This window comes from Danio rerio, chromosome 17, assembly GCF_049306965.1.
Source record: "Danio rerio strain Tuebingen ecotype United States chromosome 17, GRCz12tu, whole genome shotgun sequence".
Classification (NCBI taxonomy): Eukaryota; Metazoa; Chordata; class Actinopteri; order Cypriniformes; family Danionidae; genus Danio; species Danio rerio.
Window position 1 is genome coordinate 17,115,362 of NC_133192.1, and position 22,164 is coordinate 17,137,525.

Below are 22,164 nucleotides of genomic sequence, written 5' to 3' on the forward strand. Positions count from 1 at the left end.
AAAAACTAATTCCAGTAAAAAAAAAAACACTAATTGTTTTTCATGAATGAACAGAGTAGGTTTGTTGTGAAGGATGTGCAAAAAGCGAGCCCGTGGTCACTGAAAACAAAATAACAATGGATGAGCTCTTCTATTAGCATGGACATTACTAAGAATATGTTTTAATAAACTTTCCTTTTAGAGGAATTGTTTTTAATAAATTCTGAACATGTCACAGGTTAGATTTGGCCTTAAAAACTGAAAGTGCTTTTGTGAAAATGACTGAAAATTCCTTTTTGCATGTAGATGTTACTTAATGTAGGTGTCACGGTGGCACAGTGAGTAGCATTATCGGCTTACAGCAAGAATGTCGCTGGTTTGAAACTGTCAAACTGGGTCACACATTCTGTGAGGAGTTTGCATGTTCTCCCCGTGGGTTTGCATGGGTTTCCTTCGGGTGCTCCAGTGTCCCCCACAAGTCCAAAGACATGCAGTATAGGTGAATTGGGTAAGCTAAAATGTCCGTAGTGTATGTGTGGGAATGAGTGTGTATGGATGTTTCAGCTGGAATGGCATTCGCTGCATAAAAATAAGCTGGATAAGTTGGTGGTTCATTTCACTGTGGTCACCCCTGATTAATAAAAGGACTAAGCCAAAAAGAAAATGAATGAATGTTACTTGATATCAAAAGTAAACTTAACTTCTTTTATTAGTTTTGTGGTGTGGTCACATTTTCACTAAAAGTTTAGCAGGTTTTGAAGTCGACTGCTTTTATGAAAAACTACAACCACTTTGCATTTAGATGTTACTCTTAAACAGCGGTTCTCAACCTGGGTGCCATCAGATGGTGCTAGGGGGGTAATGAGGGGTAATCAACAGACCCACCAGTATTAATTTTGTGTCCTGCATTATTCTGAAGGTTAATGTATTTGTTTATTAGTTTGAGCTCAAAAGTACATCAAAATTTAAGGTTTACGTTTGTGTCATTTAAATACAGTTGATACTTTTGCATGCAGGAAAAGAAGCTCAGAGCTGCACTGCTATATGCATGGGGACTTTTCTTTGATAAGCACAGTGCGGTTTTTGGCGCTCGTCTGCTGCTCCTGACTTATGTTTTGCTTAAATAACTAAAAGAATGCTTAGGTCTATTTATCTGACTATATTTTAGTTAAAATATATGATCAATGGTGTAAAAAGAATATTATCGGTAGATCCAAAAGGCTTCGCCTTACACAAATGGGCTCTGCTGAAAAAGTTTGAGAACCACTGCTTTAAAATGTCTTGTAACAAGAGTAGTTGCGTTTGATAATTTGTTAATAATTAATAAAAACCACACTGTGCTGTAGATGTTGGTGCTTTAAGACTGTCTGCAGAACTTTTTCTGTTTTAAATTTTTTTTGTGAACCGGGGTTTAAGAGGTTTTTTTTAATCGGTATTTAATAGCAGCAGGTACAGGACATCAACATGAGGTTAGGTTAACGTTGTACCCCAATGTCATGGGACGTTGCAATTTGTTTGGCAATGAAAAACAGGTTGACGTCAGAACCCAACGTCAGACTGACGTAGATGTCCAACGTCGCACAGAGTTTGCTAATGATGTCTAATGATGTTACAGCTTGATGTTGTGTGGATTTTACCAATACGACGTCTATCAGATGATGGATTTTGGCTGCCATACCTGACGAATAAATGTCAGTATTTGACATCAATATGACGTTTGTTTAAGATGTTGGCTCGATGTTGGATTTTGGTCACTTTCCAACACAAATCAACAAAATTTCATCATCATTTCACATCGTTATTGAACGTCAAAACCACAGTGTCCTTAGATGCCGCCAACCTAAATCTAACCTAACATTAATGTCCTATGATGTTGTGTGTCTGCTGGGATGTAGATGTTAAGCAAAAAATACATTACATTGTTGTATCAATGATATTTTTGTGAATTATTTAAACCATTTATTTTCAAAGCTCCATTCATTTTATTTTTAATCATCGTGCACTTTTGCACCAGAAAAAAAACACTACCTTTTATCACTGTTGAACCCTATAATATCCAACAATGCTTTCCGGCCTGTGTTTCAACCATCAAATTCCAGCGTTCCACCTAAGCAATGATTAGTAAAAGGTGGCGCAGGTATAATGTGCCCTGTGTACTGCATAAATGAGATTTACTTCAGAAGCAAAAGAGAATTGCTAATGCATGACTGCAGTCTGGTTTAAATCCAGAGACGGCTAACTGATGGTGCATAAAGCTTACGCCTAATCCTCCACCAGGGGAGTATCGGTTGATGTACACAGGACATATAGCACTCACTGCGCGTTCACGGGTCATTATGGGCCACTATGCGTTTCTTCTTGATGTGAAGGATTACGCATATTAAGGATTTGTCTTATGTTGTGTGATGACACACATCCCTGTTTACTTCTGTATGCAGATTTGCATATGTGCAATGCTGCTCTCAATACTAATGTTCAGGCCAGATAAAAATCAGATACTGACAAAATAAATAAATAAAGATGAAGCGCTATGGCAGCATTGGGATTAATGACTACCGATCACTTCTTAAAAATTGATTTCCGATGTCTCGTTCTGCCAGTCTTGAGTACGCAAGCAGACGTGCATCTGCTCTCAAATCAGACACGTTTACCGTGGAGCGTCTCACACTTTGATTGTCGCAGGTAAATAACAAATCTGACAGCTGACTAGGTACAAGTCATACATCTTTATTAAAGGGGACATATTTTTTTCTGCTTTTCATAAGATGAGAAATAAATCTCTGCTGTCCATATGAAGTGTCAGCTCAAAATACCAAACAGATAGTTAATTAAACCCAAATATGGGCATAATTTGATAAGCCACAAGAACAACATGCTGTTTTTGTGTGTGTGCCTTTAAATGCAAATGCACTGTTGCTTTCCAGAAGAGGGCGGAGCCTTTTTACACTATTCTGACAATCCCAAAACAACAAAACAAGTGAAACTATGCAGCCAAAAAGTCAGAAACTATTAAACCCTTACATGTTCAATTACAGTGTTACATTGACGCTGAGGGTGGAAAACATGCAGATTTAAGGTGGTAATGATAAGTAAACCCCCTAGATTTTTGCGATTCCACAATCGCTGACTCTAATGCAAAAAAAAAAAATCAAAAACTTTAGCGATCCTGCAAAATTCTTAATTTAAACACAAAATAGACACAAAAAATGTAAATAATCTTATAAAACATCCAGTTCTAAACCATATAATCAAATTAGATTTATTTCAGTTTGCAATTGATTGTTTTACAAGACTTCAAATACAACATGTGCAGTGTATTTGAATGTTAGGCATTGTTTTGTAGCCTGTGCAGTAAGCTGACGTGGGTGAAGCGCAAGAGATTTACATGTGAAGTCAATGCAAAGATGTGATTAGACATCCTGTGGCACAAATTGGACATTTTGTGAGTTTGACGCGCTTCAGACTTCAAAAGAAAGTGGGAGCAAACATCTAACAAACGAAGCAATGGAACAGACAGAAAAGCAAGCAGCTTACAATGATGGAGATTGCTTAAGGATGACTGCCGCTTAATGTGACCGAATTGAAGGACATTATTTGTTCTTTACATGTATGGCTGGTATTCATACCTGCCAACACTTCCAATTTTTCCAAGTTCCCCGTATTTAGGACCCACCTCCTACCACCGTCACGTTTTGTTATTTCTCTTAGAAAACTCCTGTAATTTCTGTAAACTTTGGTATAGTACATCTGATCACAGAGACTGCCTGAAACCTGGTCCATAGTACAGTTAATAACACCACAGTACTGTTACTAACCTGGTTCTCAACTGTTTTATTCAGATATACATATATATAGATTTAAAAAAAAAAAAATATATATATATATATATATATTTATTTTTTTTTTTTCAACGCAAAATTGTCCTCAAACTTCTTGAAATTACCTCCACAAAATCAGCCATTTCGCAAAAAAATCTTGAAAAACTAGGGGGCCTGAATAAGATCTACCGACTGTGTCACTAGGGAAGCCAAATCAGAGCAGTACATTTTTCCACATGCAGGTTGCAGAAAAAGGCTTAGCAAAACAAAGTGGGTTGTCTTGTTTAAAGTTCTTTAGATTTGTAGATGCACTGATGGACATGATTATAGCATTATACTGTATATTATAGCATACACAATGTGAACTTTTAAATAATTAATTAATTTCTTTTTGTCAAACAAGTTTGTATGTCTTTTTTCCCCCCTTTGGTAGAAGTCATGTCGAAATCAATGCTTGTATGGTGGTGGATTGTATTGTGTACCAGGAACTTACAAACCAAGTACCTCACAAGCTTCCAGTCATTTATTGAACATGTCAAAAAAGTCCCGGAGGAAAAACTCATTGAGCAAAGAGCACTGCATGGTGTGTAATGCATGATAGGGTTGTCAGAGATCATAGTGTACCATGCACTATGCTTCATAATTCACTCACACGTTGTGACCAGGCACCCTGGTTTGCTGGGACTGAAACAGAACCAGATCCTGTGTGCAACAAACATACATGGCTCTTATTAAATTTTGTGAGAGCTTGAGAGAGAGCGACGGATAGATAGAGAGTGTAGCTCTGAAAGCAGAGAAGAGATTCTCCCTCTGTCCATGTTTTTGGCACGATGTATCATGTATTTGCTTTGGAATGGACTAAATGCATAGCTAGTGTTTTTCAGCCAATGATGTTGTAATGTACAATTAATATACATTTAATTAAACAGACTTAAGCATTTGTTTGACCGCTATTTGACCGAAAGACCTTTTAAACACAGGCGCCGTCATTAGGACCAGGCTAGTGCTGAAATTCCATTGAAAATACTGAGGTAAAATTAATTTCCATATTTTGAAGACATGGAGCGTAAACATATAATTAAATGCTGTGCTTCTTGTTTGGTCTGATACCCTCTTTATATCATATCTCAGCCAGTTTTTTTCTTAAGAAATCAGATTTTAAATGCAGTGATTTTGTATGAGATGATAATTAACCAGAAGCACTGGGGCAGGCTGACTGAAGTTACCAGTTCATGTGCATATACCCCATTTTCCAGGTTATAAAACCTTGTTGTGTACGTCCGCTTTAGGGTGTTTTTTAGCCTGTGGTTCAGTTCATTTGGTCTAGTGTTCTGTCAATTTGTCTTGTCTTGTTAGATTTTTATATCAAGGGTAGCAAATTATACATTGGAACATTTTCTTTAGTTAAAAAAGATATAGCATCATTCACTCTCCCTCATGTGGTTTTAAACCTTTATGAGTTACAGAAAAAGATATATGAGACTTTCATGGTGAGAAAAAATATTATGAAAGTTGATGAGTCCAAGCAACCAGCATTTTTCAAAATATCTTCTTTTGTGTAAAGAGAAAAAAGAAACTCAAATAGGTTTTGAAAAAGTCAGTAAAATATTTCAAAATTGTAATTGGGTGAACTGTTCCTTTAAGGTGCTTTTTACACCACACAGATCTGGTCTGAACCAGTTGAATCAAGATGCAGTCTTTTGAACACACCCACGTCAATCATTGGCCAGATGTGTCATGAACATCTTAAATGTTCATTTCAACTGGTCAGAATGAAAGTGCAGACAATTTACAACAGAATTTTTTAGACGTAAACAAAGTGGACTTCATGACACTTGTTAGTATAGAGAAAAGATGACAGTGCTATCCAATTCTGTAATTAATGCTGAGTTCCACACAATCCCTTCATGTTGCCCCTATTTAAATTGAAGTTAACTCAATGGGGTTTTTTTAGTTTTTTTTTTTTTTTTACAATTTTAAGTTTATTGAACATAAAACAATTAAGTCCCAAACAAACCTTAAGAACTCATTTCAGCTCATTTTAAATTTGAACAAGCAGCAAAAAACATTTTTGAGTGCTGGAAAACGTATATATAAAGTTTGTGTGCATCACTTCAGACAAACTACTGTAGTGAACTTTTAAAGTGGATCATCACCTTTCATCAAAGTTGTCCTAAAACTATTGAACAACACCCATTCTTGTGCGAGGACAATTTTGTAAAACGTTTTTGATCCACTTCGAATGTTAACTACTGTATCTTGAATGTCTCTGGAAAATTATTTTTTAATGCATTGTTAATTTTACATGTTGTTAAAGCACTGTCAACAGACAAATAGTCCTCATCCCATAATGCACAATGCCGATGACTACAGCAACTAGTTTAGTTTGAAACTGCACTGTAGTTTTTGCAGTTGATTTGTACAATATTGAGTAGTGGATGGGGCTTTCTTCATGCACACCAATCACTAATAGCAAACAAATGGTAAAAGGGAGCGGTTAAGAATATTGTAGATAAAGCCGTCAAAACTATGTCAACAGAGAAAGACCACCACTCCAAACCCAATAGCAAATTGTCAGACTTTGATTGAAGATTACCAAAAAACTTTTTTTTTTTTTTTAATTTGTTTAACTTGCATGGATTAATTGTTCAATAGCACAGGTCTCAAACTCAATTAATGGAGGGCCGCAGCTCTACAGTTTTGCTCCTACCCGATCAAACACAGCTGATCCAATTAATCGAGGTGTTCAAAAGAGTCATGAACATCTTCATTAGTTGGATCAGCTGTGTTTGATTAGGGTTGGAGCAAAAAGGAAAGAGCTGCAGCCCCTCAGGAATTGAGTTTGAGCTCAACCTATGACCTAAAGAATAAAAATGTGTGCTAGCAAACAAAGATTGTACTGTACATTTAGATTTCACAGGACTTTCAAAACAGAAAAAAAAATACCGGTTTTCATGATATATATAGGGCCATTACTAAATAATCACACTTATACTGTAATAATCGAATGGCTGCTGGTTCGATTCCCAGTCCTAGCAGGAATTGAAGATGGGGAATGAACCACACTGTCTTCTCTTCATCTCTGATACCCAGCTGAGGTGCCCTTGAGCAAGGCACTGAACCCCTAATTGCTTCCAAAACCTTGCTGGAAGCAATAGCTGCCTACTGCTCTGGGTATATGCTCACTGTGAGTGTGTATGCTCTCACTTCTCATTTGTTGTGTGTGTGTGTGTGTGTGTGTGTGTGTGTGTGTGTGTGTGTGTGTGTGCGTGCGTGCGTGCGTGTGTGTGTGTGTTTTTGAATGGGTCAAAAGTAGAGAACTGATTTTGGGTACTTGACAATACTCCCTTCAGTTATATAAGTTTGGACCAGTCTGAAAAATTGACCCTACAATTTATACGTTTCTTACTTTAGCTGAACACAAAAGAAGAAGATACTTTGATGAATGATAAAACCGATATCCATAATATTCTCTGTTGTGTTAAAAAAAAAGATAAAGACTCATAAAGGCTTCCCCTTGAAAGTGAGTAAATGATGAGTAAATGTTCAGTCATTTTATTTTTACTACTAAGAGTTTTGCACAAGGGTTAATTCAAGCTGTGCAAACACAAAAATGTGCTTTGGTCGACCATGGATGTGTTTTTAAAAACTGTTAAACTACTAAAATGTATAAACTAAACTACACTGAAAAAATTATTCAAAGATGATTGCTTGGATTTAGTCAATTGTTTTACGTTAAGTGGTTGTAAACAATTTATTTGGGCTGAATTTAAACAAACAAATTAAGTTAAACATTATTAAACCTAATTTGTTTGTTTAAATTTAACACAAATAAATTGTTTGCAACAGTTCTGCATGCAACACTTTTTATGAAACTAAATGTATAAACTAAATAGAAATTGTGTTCACAAAATAAAAAACGAAAATAAAACCATTAATGAAACATACTAATCTGAAATGTACAGCAAATTTAAAAATACTACAATAACCTTGCTTGGAACAACATAGTGTTTTTAATAGTAACCGAACTGTTATGTCACAAGCAAAAAAAAAAAAAAAAAATTAAGAGCATAAAGAATCCTACAGATTTGAATCATCAATTTAATGTAAAGTAACATGTAAACTTTCGTTATTTGTTTAAAAGCAAAAGCTTTGACTGATGCCGTTAAAATTTATACAAGCAGATCTCGAACAGCTGAACACGAAAGAAGATATTTTGAAGAATGTTGAATATGGTACCTATTTTTCCCATTCTATTGATGTCAATGTTCACTGTTTTCCAACATTCTTCAAAATATCCTCTGTTGTGTTTAATAGAAAAAATATTTTAATAGAAAAAAACCCATAAATACTGTCCCTTGAGAGTGAGTAAATAATGAGTAAATGTTCAGTTATTTTATTTCTACTACTAAGAGGTTTGTGCAAGAGTTAATTTAGGCTGTGCGAACACTAAAATTTGCTTTGGTCGACAACGGACGTATTCTAAAATTGTTAAACTACTAAAAATACAAAACTAAATGTGTGAACTAAATAGAAATTGTGTTCACAACATAAAAACTTAACTAAAACTAATAAAACCATTAATGAAATAAACTAAACTGAAATGTACAGCAAATTTTAAAATAGTGTAGAAATGTAAACTAATTTACAAATACAAAACTCTAATAACCTTGCTTGGAACAATATGAGAGTGATAATAATAGCAACCAAACTGTTATCTTGATGTGACCAACAAAAAAAGCTTAAAAGCGTAAAGAAACATACAGATTTGAATCATTAATTTAATGCAAATAACATGTAAACCTTCTTTATTTGTGTGAAAGCAAAAGCTTTGACTGATGCCGTTAAAAATTTACACTGTAAAAAAAATATATATATAATAATAATATCATAATAATTTTCACTGACAAATTTCAAGTAAATTTGACATTCTTATATCAGATACAATTAACTTGTCAATATCATGTAAAATTGACTTAATGTTTAATCTAACACACGTAAATTAACAAAGTAAAAGTTAATTGATTATCTTTAATTTTGAGTCTATATTTATTTAAATTAATCAAGTAATGTCAAGTTCATGTTTTAGCAAAAGGAACAGCTTGTTTTGTAATAATTTAAATCAATCTTATTAGTTACAATTAGTACTGGCATACCTTGTTTAATTAAAACACATATTTCCACTGACTTGGAATTTGTTATTTCACTTTAGTTTAAGCAAATTGAACCCAAGAGCAAATTTACTTTAAAAATTCTTACTGATCTCAAAATTAGCGTTAGCATAGCTATGGCTCTTTGAGTGAAGCATCAAACATTAATGTTGAAAAAATGCCAAGATCCAAAGAATGAGTGCTACTCTTCTGAAGGGTAGAGTAAAACTAAAAACACTTACTTAAATCTCTTCTTAGTCTTTAAACTACTAGTCATTAAACTCCAACGAGTCTTTCTCTAAAATTTAACACCTGAGATTGCTTTTATTTTCAAAATATTCTACTCTTAATTCAGTCCCATGCAAAGCATTCTTGGAACTACACATCCATCACGACATACCAATTATTACAATTTTCTGGATATTACTATGTTTGCAAGGATTAGAAAATATTTAAATATTACAACTAAATTAATACTAATATTTAACTCTTTCCACTCATTTCATTTATTACATGAAGCAAATGTGTAAATATTAAATATTCACGTAGAAAATTCTAGTTATCCTTGACACTTAATATTGCAAGTTAAAAATGATGAGAGTAAACTTCTCAGGTTTTACCACACCAAAAAGTCATTTATTTTAGTGTATACAAGAAGATTGTAAACAGCTCAACACAAAAGAAGATATTTTGAAGAATGTTGAAACCAGAAGACATTTTTTTCCCACTCTATTGATGACAGTCTACAGTTTTCCAACATTCTTCAAAATATCTGTTTTGTTCAACAGAAATAGATAAAGACTGCCACTTGAGAGTGAGTAAATGATGAGCAAATGTTCATATTCTGGTGATTTACTGTATGCCTTTAAAGACTTAAGCAGCCCTTACTGATATGTTTGTCCATCTGGAGAAGTTGTGGACTGAGGCTCCATGGTTATAGTGACAAGATTAATCTGGCAGTGGTGTGTACCGAGCGGCCGGTCAGCCAACCGGTGGATTAACACATGCAAAAATCCTAGCCTGCCCTGCTCTGCCTTGGTGACAGCTGGTTAAAGACTGCATACAGTATAGCCAACCAACAACCAGAGATCACCAACTCTGTTTATGTCTCCTGTTATGAAACCATCCCTGGAAAGGGTGAATTAATTGTTTCTAAAAGGAGTAGTTGACATTAAAATGTGAGTTTTAATGTAAACATTATGTTGTTCCAAAGCTGTATGACTTTATATTGTGGAGATAATTTAGGAGAACAATTCAAGATGAGAGTTTGTATGTAATAGCAGGTATTTGTGTTTTTTTGTTTAATGTTTTATTGATTTCTAGACTTTTATATTCATTTATTTAATTTCTTTGTAGGTCGCTTGATTGAATTATCCCATAATAAATTTTTCTCAGAAATTCTGAGACTTACTAATGAATTTTAAGAGGATTAAAAGCCATATGGGGTTGAAACAACAGTAAATAGCAAAGTTTTTAATCTTTGCTTTTTAATCTTTGCCTTTCATAAATATTTTGTTATGTGCGTTATGTTGTTCCAAGCTGTTGTTTGACTTTCCTTTTCCTCTGTGGAACACAAAAATGTTTTTATGGTAAATGCTATCATACGAAGTCACGAGTTTGGAACAACATGAGAGTGTGTAAATAAGAACAGCTTATGTATTTATTTAAAGAACTATTCCTTTAATAAATGGTTATAATTTTTGTTATTTTATTAATTAATTATTTGGTCAGAATCACTATGCAGTTCCTAACAGCTGTGACTTTTTGTTTTCTTTGGAACAAAATGTTATTTTTAAAATGTTATTTTAAGAGAATTAGGAAGCCACGTGTGTTTGAAACAGCATGAGTAAATAATTACCAAATCTGTCTTCTTTTCCTCTTTATTAAAATTTTTTTTTTCTTGGCTTTTTTTTTTATTAATCTGTGCCTTTCTTGAACATTACCGCTTATTATTATTATTATTATTATTATTGTTATTATTATTATTATTATTATTATTATTATTATTATTATTATTATTATTAATATTATTATTGTTGTTATTAAATGACTTCATTCTGTGGGAACTATTGTAAATATTTTAAGAAGTGTATAAGTCATATGGCTTCATCTTGAGAGGATATAAATAATCATATTTGTTTGTTTGTATAAATAAGCCATTTTAATAAAAAATGTACATTTTCTTTCTTATGTAGTCCAACATTCTTTTGCAGAACATGGAGATACATGTATTATTTTAAAGTATTATTTTCAAGGATAAAAAAATAAAAAATAAATAAGGTTTTGGAGCAACATAAAAGAATAATAAAAGAGAAAAAAGATTTTATTTAAAAATGAAATATCTCTTTAATGAATCATGATGTTGTTCCAAACCTCACAAATGCAGACCGCAAAGGAGAAATTTTCATGAATTTTAAAAAGCATAAAAAGTCATGCTCTTGCAGCAACATGAGTGTGTAAATAATCATTCAACTGTTATTTTTATTTTCCCTTTTTATTTCTTTTCTTTCTTATATGAAAAAGTAAATCTGGCATTTTAAAGAGAAGGTTTACCTAACAAAGAAAATTCTGCCATCATTTACTCTCTGTTCAAAGCCTTTTTGAGATACCTTTTTTTCTTCTTCTCTTGAACACAAGAGAAGACATTTTGAATAATGCTGGTTACTATGGAAGTCCCAGCAACCAACATTCCTCAAAATATCTTCTTTTGTGGTTGACTGAAGACATAAACTCATAGGGCCCTATTGTACACCCAGTGCAATAAGGCGCAAGGCGTGTATGGCATGATTTGCTGCTATTTTCAGACCAGCGCAACTGTAATTTTCACGTTTTGCGCCACATTGATTAAACAGCTAATCCATTTGCGCCACTTTGTGGACTTATGGGTGTTCTGGTCTAAAAAGGAGGTGTGTTAAGACGCATTGTTGGCACGTTGCTATTTTGAGTAACTGAAATAGACTGTGCCATTAACCAACTAAAAGCTGGTCTAAAATCCAGTGCAGACCAAGTTTGTTGTGTCAATGCGTGTCCAAAACGCTTTTGCATTCTTAATACACATAGGATGTAAAGCAATACTCAAATATGGACATCTACATATGAAAAAAAATTAAAAGATTAAAATGTTGCAAAAATTATAATTTTTTTTACATAAATATAAAAACCACTACCTCCATGCCTTGTCGGGGGGATTTTTTGTTTATTCATGACAATTTTCAATTGTATAATGTTATTATTATTATTATTATTAGGTATTATTATATGCATATTTATATTTGTTTTATTAAAAGCATGTTTCGATCTGTCCACCTGTCGGGCTTTGGAGACGTATCCATCACCATATGGGGCATAGGAAAGGGACGTGTTTGGTACAGTTGTTCGGTTGAGCGGAATGTTAACGTAGAGTTTGTTTTGGGCGGTTAGTGACTGAGTGGAACACACGACCAGCATCACACCGCTCCGCTCCACTCACATTCTTTGGCTGCTACAGTATATCAGTTCAGTATGTTCACTATGTTACATAACTGCCCCCTGCTGGTCATGTCTTTCTAGTGTTAGACCATTTTGTGCTGTGCCGTGCAGTACTGCAACACTGCACATGGTCACGTTCATTCTGAAACTCGCACATTCTCAGTAGCCACATCTGTATCTCACCTTCATTATTATTGTTAATTTATTCCTTTGCTGGAAATTGGAACTGAGCCTAAAATAGTTTTTTAGCATCTTCACATTTAAAATGAAATATGTAGGCTAATGGATGTCTTCAGTGGAGCGAGTTTCCACCATTTCCTTATCCACAAAAGTAAAGGAGTAAAGAGTAAAAGTAAAATAAAGAGAAAGTAAAGAGGCAGAATGGATTATTCTCGCGCAGGGGGTTTGTTCAACTGTGTTCTCGCTAGTTTTTCCACTTACAAAGTCCGCCATGCACATAGCAAATGCACCATGGCGCAATACAGCTGAGTTTTAAAGGCAATGGGGGATAAGACTCTGATTGGTTTAATGCACGTTATGCTTCAAACACACTCATTAGTCATTGAGAGAATAAGCACAACCCTTTTTGACCATATTTTTTTGTTTTTAAAAAAGTAAAAGTGGATTTTAACACGCCCTTAATGCTTTTGCGCCATGCACTTTAGTGTTTGCACTTAGATCATTAAAATAGAGACCACAAGGGTTTAAAGGAAAGGAAATGATGAGGTAATTTTATTTTTTGGGGTGTACTATCCCTTTAAGAAGATAAAAAGTCATACAGATTTGGAACTTTGGTTGCAAATATGTTTCTTTTTATTATTATTATAATCTCTTTAATGATATTGAGCAGATAAAGATCTCCGAATCCATTTTTAATGGGAAAAGCACAATCCCCCCCTCCTCCAAGTGTTAACTATAACTGAGAAACGGGCATGAGCCGAACTCAAGGTCATCTGGATGGTTTCAGACTCCAGCTGACAGCAGGGGGTTGATTAGTTTGGACAAATCGATTTCACCTAGAAGCTCTGTCCTTATTTAGGCTTATTTGTGTGAAAGGAAAAGCCTTGATGCTACACGACAGTCAAATTGATGCCGTTCGCCCACTGGACAGCAAGTTTACTCAAGAGGATCTCGATTACATAAGCAAATCATAAAAAGCATGTGGTCATTTATCTACATCACTCAAATGCATTTTTTTCCCCAGCATATTAAGTCATGCGGGAGATTAAATGACACGTAATAGAAAGTTTGAGAATTGGTATTGTCATTTATGTTTTTTATTGGTTTCCATGAGCATCTGCTGTAATTTATGATTTATGAGTAACTTTTGTTAACCCTTAAAGACCTAGAGGTATTTTGTGGGCACCTAATAGGCCTATATTATTATTTTTTTAAAAGCAGTTTTTATTTTTATTTTAGCAGTCAGCCTCAAGTGTCATATATCATTTTAAACAGGAGAACCTGAAGTTTTAATCTGTATCATTTAAAGGTCCAGTCTAAAAAATTTTTTGGTCCAAAAACATATGAACAGACAGAAAATATTCCAGAATTTTCCAGAAACGATTTTTAAAAAAGTGGCATTTTCTAGTTGTTACAAACAAAACCTTATGAAGTTTGTTTTTCTTTCTTTAGAAATACATGCTATGATGTTTTATACTTCCAAAATAAATTTTGTCTACATCCACCATTCCCTGAGCAAGTTATAGCAATTTATTTCAATGTTATTCCAAGGCGTTTTTTAATGGGGGAAAAAATGCATTTATTTACTGACAATGTATTTGCCCAAAAGTTTTGGGAATGAACTAAACAGAAAAAAAATGTTACAAAATAACAGAACAGTGAAGCAATTTTGACTTTTTCCAAATAATATATTCTCAGTTACTATAAACAACACCACTTACAATGAACAAATAAAAAAATAAGAAAATAATAAATAATGCGTCAAAGTCCAAATAAACATGGTGCAAATCCTCAGTAAAAAATGGATATAAATATTTACTATACTATAAATAGTTACATAACTAAACTAGATTCAATATGGACCATCCTTAGGTTTTATGTGCCAGCATGGACATGATTGTCTATGGATATGGATATGGCTGTCTGCAATGCAGACAAACAGCCGCACCTTCATTTGCGTCTTTTGAAAACGGCAAGAGCAGCACTTCGTCTTTGCTGTGTCACTGTTTTGTCATGTTTCTGTGCAGATGTGCATGCAAAAGTACTTAGTATGAGAATTATTTCATGCAAAACTTTTTTTTGCGTTTTATTTAGCCGCGCGTAAATCTCTCATTCCGTGTTGTTCAAAAAGCTCATTGTTGGTCCAGAAAGCGAAACCTATGCTTATTGGTTGAGAGATTGTGAGTTTGAACCAATCTGGGCATGGAGGAGGGACAATGCATCAATGTTTCATGTCTGGTTTGTCCGGAGACACAGTGACGAGCGTTTCTTTGTCAAATCAGCGTTGTCAAATTTTGATGACGTAACCGCACTGATTCCGGAGCCTCTGAAAGTCCGCGAATGTACTATGTTACAGCGCTGGAAAGCTGAGATTCTCTTCTTTATGCCAATCTTTGAATTGTATGAATCGGATTAGCGGATCAAAAGTTATTAAACATTTAAGAGCAATACTTATTTTTAGCCGCGGGCGGCTGTCTCGGTCTTTAAGGGTTAAACTGCAAACAAGTGATTTAATAACTGGGTTCAATGAGATGTCATTAATCTCTTTACAGTTCATGCAGTATTATGTATATGTATGTATACTACTTTCTCTTTTGTTAATGTTTTTTGTGTGTATGTGTTAATATTGAATAACATATTAATTATAATGTTTGCCATATACAGTATATACAGTACATGTATGGATTATTTGTTGCAAAACATTATTATGAGTGATATAAAATCCTAAAATGATTTGAAAGGAGTTCTTTTGGGTTTAAAGTTCTTTAAGCAGAAGTGCAAACCATAATCTGAAACTCAGTTGTCATATGCAGAAATCATGAATATAAAACATTCACGTGTATAATATCCATTTGATGTAATAATATAATAACTGTTATTTGTGTTTAAATATTTGTGTGGGATGAAAAGCCTCATTCACCCATTGGACAGTGCATTTACTTAAGACGATTTCTAGTCTAGTACATAAGCAAAATCATAAAAAAGCATACGGTTATTTGTCTACATGACTTTCCATGCATTTACTCCAGTATAATAAGTAATGTGACACATTAGAGGATGTTTGCTTTCAGAATAAAATTTTCCTGACAGTTTACTCACTCCCTTGTCATTCAAGACGGTTAGATCTTTCTTTTTTCAGTCAAAAAGAATGTAGTTTTTGAGGAAAACACAACATTTTTACATTAACTAGGCTTTAGTGGTGCTGAATGGTTTGAACTTCCAAATCGCAGTTTTAATGCAGCTTAAATTGGCTCATTCAAATTAGGGGCCATTCACACTGAATGTGTTTTTACAGTTCAATGTGCTGCTTTTCAATTGTTACTTCTATGTGAATGAGCTAGAGTTAGTTTAAGAATTTCAAGTTAAAAGAATTAAAACGTTGCTCATAAATAGGTTTTTCTAAAAAAATATTATGCACACATTTATTTCACACATAAAAAAAATAAATAAATAGAATCTCCAAGATGTGCATTCATTTTGAAAATGCTTATGTGCACAGCTGAGCAGGATAAACATTTATTCGGTGAGAAAAAATGTGCATAAATGAAGATGGAAACACAATTTGTTGAATAAATTCCAACATGCGCATTAAAGCCATGTGATTTTAACAGGATCACATTGCCATACAGTACAATGACAACCTGCTTTTCTATTATAACTGGGGCATGATGGGATGTCATTAATGTACAAACTAGTGGACCGACCACATTGCGCAACATCTGAAATGTTGTTTTGGTCATTTTAAAATGCCTTAGATAAATTCTGTCATCAAAGCAGTACAGTATTATTACCTCCAAGAACTGTTTGAGCGTCTGCTACCAAAGAGCATCTCACGCCTACAAAAGCCACCATGTGTTCAATGCATTTTGGCTTCTTCTACTGAGGCTCGCCGTGTTTTTTTCCTACTGGAGCTAATTTACTTTTTCTTTTTGATATTTAGTGCCAGTTTATCAGGAAGTCATGATTTTGCTCTCTTTGAATCATTGAATGGAAATGGTACTTTATTTGCAAATGTTTATGATATATTCCAGTTTTGCGCATAAATTTAATTTGCATCTTTGAATAAAAACATAGATACTGTCAGTTCTACAGCAGTGGACCAATCAGAAGAACTTCTGTTTATATTTGCGAGTTGGCTGGACGACAGTTTAACTTGACCTAAGCATGGCATCTTTATATACAGTATAAAACAAATATAAATATAGTATATTCGTCATTAAAAGCTTGACACTTTCAAATATTATGGTTGCAAAGATAAAATGTTTTCTCTCTTTTTATTTTTTGAGAAAGTGAACTTAGTTTAACTAAGTAAGAACCTTTTATTCCTCAGCTGGGATCATTTAGAGCGCTTTGAAGTTGCTCTGAAGATGTAGTTTGAAAGTTCAAACCATTGAGCACCACTGAAGTCCAGCATATGAAGAAAAATCCTGATTTTTTTTTTTACCATCAAGCCTTAATTTCTTTTCGACTGAAGAAAGAGAGAATTTAAATTTTGCCTGACAAGGGTGTGAGTAAATTATCAGAAAGCTTTCATTCTGCAAGTGAACTCCTCTAAGTGACACAAAACGACAAGTATTGTTATTGTAATTTTCTTTTTTCTTAAATGAAAGACAAAAGGGTGCATCTCAAGAAGATCAGTTCATTATATGAAAGTTGTGTGAATTTGAAAAGCATTGATGCTATATGACAGCCAGATTGATGCCATTCGCCCACTGTTTACACCAGATCTTGATTACATAAGCAAACCATAAAAAGCATGTGGTTATTTATCTACACCACTCAAATCCATTTTCTCCAGCGTACTGTATTAAACCTTGTCACATTATTTAAATATACTGTCAAGTATTGGCAAGATTCTGCATTTAAAAAATATATATGGTTTTTGAACAATAAAGGAAAATAATAATCATCATCATCATCATCATCATCATTACAATCACTGGAATTAATTATTAAATTATAAACTACTTTTGATTAGTTATTATATAGTGCAATAACATTTCACAATTTTAAAATTGGTTCTGTATTTCTGATGAAATAAATGAAGCCTTAGTGAGCAGGAGAAGCTTATTTTAAAACATTTAAAAGTCATACTGACCCCAAACTTTTGACCGGTAGTGCAAGTAAATTAATGATCCTTTTACAGTATGTTTGATCTTTAATATGAAGAAGATTGTCTTAATGCTTCATAACTTTTGGTTTTAAACGATTGAATTTGTGTTTTAGTTTCTTTTTAAACAATTATTTTACTTTTATAACTTAGAGGTTTGCACAAGAGTTCATGTAAGCTGTGCAAACTTTAAAAAAATGCTTTGGTCGACTAAGGACATAACTAGAATCAAAACTAAACGCTGTGTATAAAAACAAAATAAAACACAAAAACGAAACCAAAACTAATAAAATCATTAATCAAAGTAACTAAAACTAAACTGAAATGTACAGCAAATTAAAAAAAAAGAGAAATCCAAATAAGCTTGCTTGGAGCAACATGAGAGTGTAAATAATAACCAAACTGTTATCTTCATGTTTCTTTTTGTATTACATTCTGAAACGCAACCATTTCAAGAGCATGAAAAGACAGATTTATAACATCGATTTAATGCAAAGAACATGTAAACCTTCTTTATTTGAAGCTTTGACGGCATTCAAGTTCATACAAGAAGATCTTACATAAGCAGAATCGTAAAGAGCATGCGGTGGTTTATCTGCACCACTCAAATGCCTTTTCTCCAGCACTTTAAAGTCATGCGTTTTAATATACGAGTGACACATTAAGTGACCCGTAATGGCAAGTTCGAGTTGGTGTCAGTATCATTTGGAGCATCAAACTCTAATCCACCATTTACCATCTCCAGTAATCTGGTGGGATTACGAGGACATGGGGGCAAATCTGGTTTTGATTCTGTCTGCCGTTCCCGCATCATCCTCGTCCATATGTAGCGATCGCCCCCTGCCCATTTACCTAAATGTCTTATACCTTCTGAGCGACAGATAGCCCTATTACACTAATCCCAGGGTTTACGTTCGCTACAAAAGACCTTACAAGTGCTGCTCCGTGTCGGATATCAAAGCTGCGGTTCTGGTTGAAGGCCCGTCCTTTGAGAAAGCAGCGTTCCTTACAATCCGTCAGATGTCAGAGCAGCTGCTAAGCCCTTTTTGTGAGCAGATCTGGTGGAAAGCAAACAGATTCGGATCTCAGGACGTGTTTAATGATGCTCACAGAAGTCGTAGCGAACAGCCGGCTTAATTGCGTCTGTATGAGGCTGTCGTAAACAATGGCTTTTATGAAAAATTAATGCACGAAATATACAAAAGAGGTCGTATGGGGGAAAGCGGGGTAATTCCGTTGCCAAATATGGTTGTGTAAATGGATTAATGTTTTTGAAATTTGTGTGTGTGTGTCTGTGTGTGTGTGTGTTTTCAGGTCCTGCTATTCCAGTGGGAGTCGATGTGCAAGTGGAAAGCTTGGATAGTATTTCTGAAGTTGACATGGTGGGTAATCCGAAACAGTTGCTGTTGATATCACATGTGGTGGTTTACGTAACGTCATGATGAGTGCTAAATGATAAGCATATGAGCATGCATTAAATAATTGAAGTTTAGTTTGACAAAACGAGTAATGAAGGGTTGTATGAAAAAAAGAAAAATAACTTTGCATTGGGACCAGGGTTAATTAAAGGGATTGAGTTACCAATCTAGTTTTTAATATTAACATTATTTTTATTGAATAATGTTAGTATTTAATATAAACTTTTTTGTTTAATTTTAGTTTGTTTAAAATTTTTGTTGCATTTGTGTTATTTTAAATAGTTGTTGTTGTACCAGTCTTGTTTTTATTAATATTAATTGTTTTAGTTTAGTTTATTTTAGTTAATACTTTTGTGTGTTCTTAATCATTTTTATTAGTTATTTTTTACTTCATTTAGCTTCAGTTGGAGTTATTTTAGTTTTAGATAAACTAAATAAAAGTTTGATTTTCTTTTCTTTGTTTATTTTTATAACATGTCTATATAGCTTGTTTATTTATTTATGTTTGTTTAAGATAAACTAAATAAAAGTTTTTTTTTCTTATATATACTTGTACAAATGAAGTTATTTTTTAAAAAGTTTATTTAATATTTAACATTTTATTTTAAGTTGCAAACTTATTTTAGTTTTATTGTTTTATTGTATTCTTAAGCACATTTCAGACTTGAACTATTGAACAATTGAAATATGTCCGTTATGTGTTTTTGAATTTTTGCTTAAATTTAATTGCAAAATTATTATTTAAATAAAATAAAAAGTTAAGCAAGTAAAATACTTTTTCTTATTTTTATTTACTTTTTACTTGCACTTCATTTATTTATTCATTCATTCAAAATGAGAATGATTAATTTGAATTTATTGAGATTAATTGTTATGAAAAAAGTATCCTAATAATAAGCTTCATATTTTTTCATGTGAAATGTAATTTATATATAGTAAAAATAGAAATTAGTTATAGTGCCGTATTTTCAGGACAATAAATTTCATCTGACTGCAAGTCATAGCAATTTAAAACTGCATTGATAAAATAAAACAGAGTAAAAGTGATATTTCATAATTGTATTAAGTAATAATATAAAATAGGCAACCAGTAGCCATTAATTACATTGAACATATACAAACATAAACATATTTGGGTTTTCATCACGCTACAAAAAAAAAAAAAAAAATCTATTTAATAATACACAACAACAAAAGAATGAAAAATTAAAGTACAAAACAAACAGAAACTACAGTTAAATTATTATTAAATGCTAAGTGTCAAACCAACCAATTTGAGGGAAACTGAAACTATAGTTCCATGTGAGAAGTGTGCTATACAAAATAATCGTGTCTAAAAAACTTAAATTATTAAAGATTGTCAGATCTTGTCAGATTGTCAGATTTTTTTGCATAACAGCATGATAAATACTCCTTACAAAGAGACAAAGACATCAGAATAAATAAATAAATAAATAAATAAAGCATTTTACACAGACCTTATTCATCTCCAAGTCTGATGTACAAATGACTTTTTAAAGTTTCACTTTATTAAAACTTGTAACTCTAAATCGACGGCTAGACTTTAATAGTATAAATTCATGATTCAACACATGACTAGGGTTTAAAATGATATTCCTTGACAGCCTTGTGAGATTCTTGTAATACGAAAGGTCATATAATTTCTAAAGAGGCTTTCCAACTATCTTTGAACAGATTTTAATATGGTTCATTATCTTTTTTATTTAAACTCACTCATATACAGACAGACTCATATACAATACAGACTTACAATACTACTGAACATTCATGACTACAGACATAAAAAATGTTCAAGAATCTTTTTCGATGCACCAAAAGATCTTAAACAACCCAAAAAATGTATTATTTCTTTATCTTACTACACACACTATCAATATGGTTTGTCCATGAAACATTGTTGTCTATTATTAAGGTCAAATACAATTTCTCTACTGATGTTTACATTACAGTATGTACAGTTAAAGTCAGAATTATTAGCCCCTCTGTTTATTTTTTCCCTAATTTCTGTTTAATGGAGACGATGGTTTGTTCTGTAGACTATCGAAAAAATATATTGCTTAAGGGGGCTAATAATATTGCCCTTAAAATGGTGTTTAAAAATATAAAGCTGCTTTTATTTCTTTTATTTTTATTTTCCAGAAAAAAAATATTATCAGACATACTGTGAAAATTTGCTTGCTCTGTTAAACATCATTTGGGAAATATTTTAAAAAGAATAAAAAATTTAAAGGGAGTTTAATAATTTTGATTTTTTTTTTGTATTTGTTTGTTTATTAAACTTTTACAGAAATAACAAAGTAATTATACAGAGAAATTTAAACAAATAACATTCCCATCCCTACCTTCTACACAAGTTGAAATTACATTTATCTAACAGAGAAAAAAAGAAAAAAATACTAATGATAATAAAATAAACAAATAAAAACGAATAAGTAAATAAAATAAATAAATTACAAAATAAAAATAAATTAACTAAAAGTAAAACATCCGTACAGAATACGCATACTTCAATGACCCCATATTACAAAAAATGAATCCTCAGGTATTTATGATGCACCTAATTATGTTTGCATTGCAATTGAATGGCCCTATGTTTTAGATTGACTGTTTGTAGAGATACTGACATGCTCAGAAAAGAAAAGAAATCTAAAAAGAAAAGAAATTCTAAATGGGTTCCATGTTTCAGAAAAAGCCCTAGTATTGCTACTTATTGAAAACCTGATTTTTTCCAAATGGATAAAGCTCATTGCATCTAACAATCGGTTGTCAAAACTCAGGGGAAAACTTTGTTTCCATATTAACACAATACAACGTCTTGCTAACAATGTTAAAAATTCAGGGGCTTTTGCAGTACAGCTCGATAACCCTGCTATACTCAGGAAAAGTCCAAAAAGTGCAATAAGAGGGCACGGTTCAATGTGTATCTTTGTCACAGAAGAGAAACACTTGAAAATTGATAGCCAAAAAAAAGTGATTGATGGACAAAGCCAAAACATATGTATTAAGTCTGCAGGTGCTTG

General features: G+C 33.0%; 1 protein-coding gene across 6 annotated transcripts in view; it reads left to right on the forward strand.

Annotated features, from left to right (window-relative positions):
- The window catches only part of gabrr2a (gamma-aminobutyric acid type A receptor subunit rho2a), a 68,405-nt gene that overhangs the window by 29,172 nt on the left and 17,069 nt on the right, over positions 1–22,164 (forward strand). For 5 of the 6 annotated variants that reach the window (XM_073927501.1, XM_073927500.1, XM_017351674.4 and 2 more), the window contains exon 6: positions 19,020–19,087. The exons of the other annotated variant lie outside the window; for it this stretch is intronic. In XM_073927501.1, the coding sequence (XP_073783602.1) occupies positions 19,020–19,087 (68 nt within the window). The remainder of the gene's footprint in view (positions 1–19,019; positions 19,088–22,164) is intronic. 6 annotated transcript variants of the gene reach the window in all.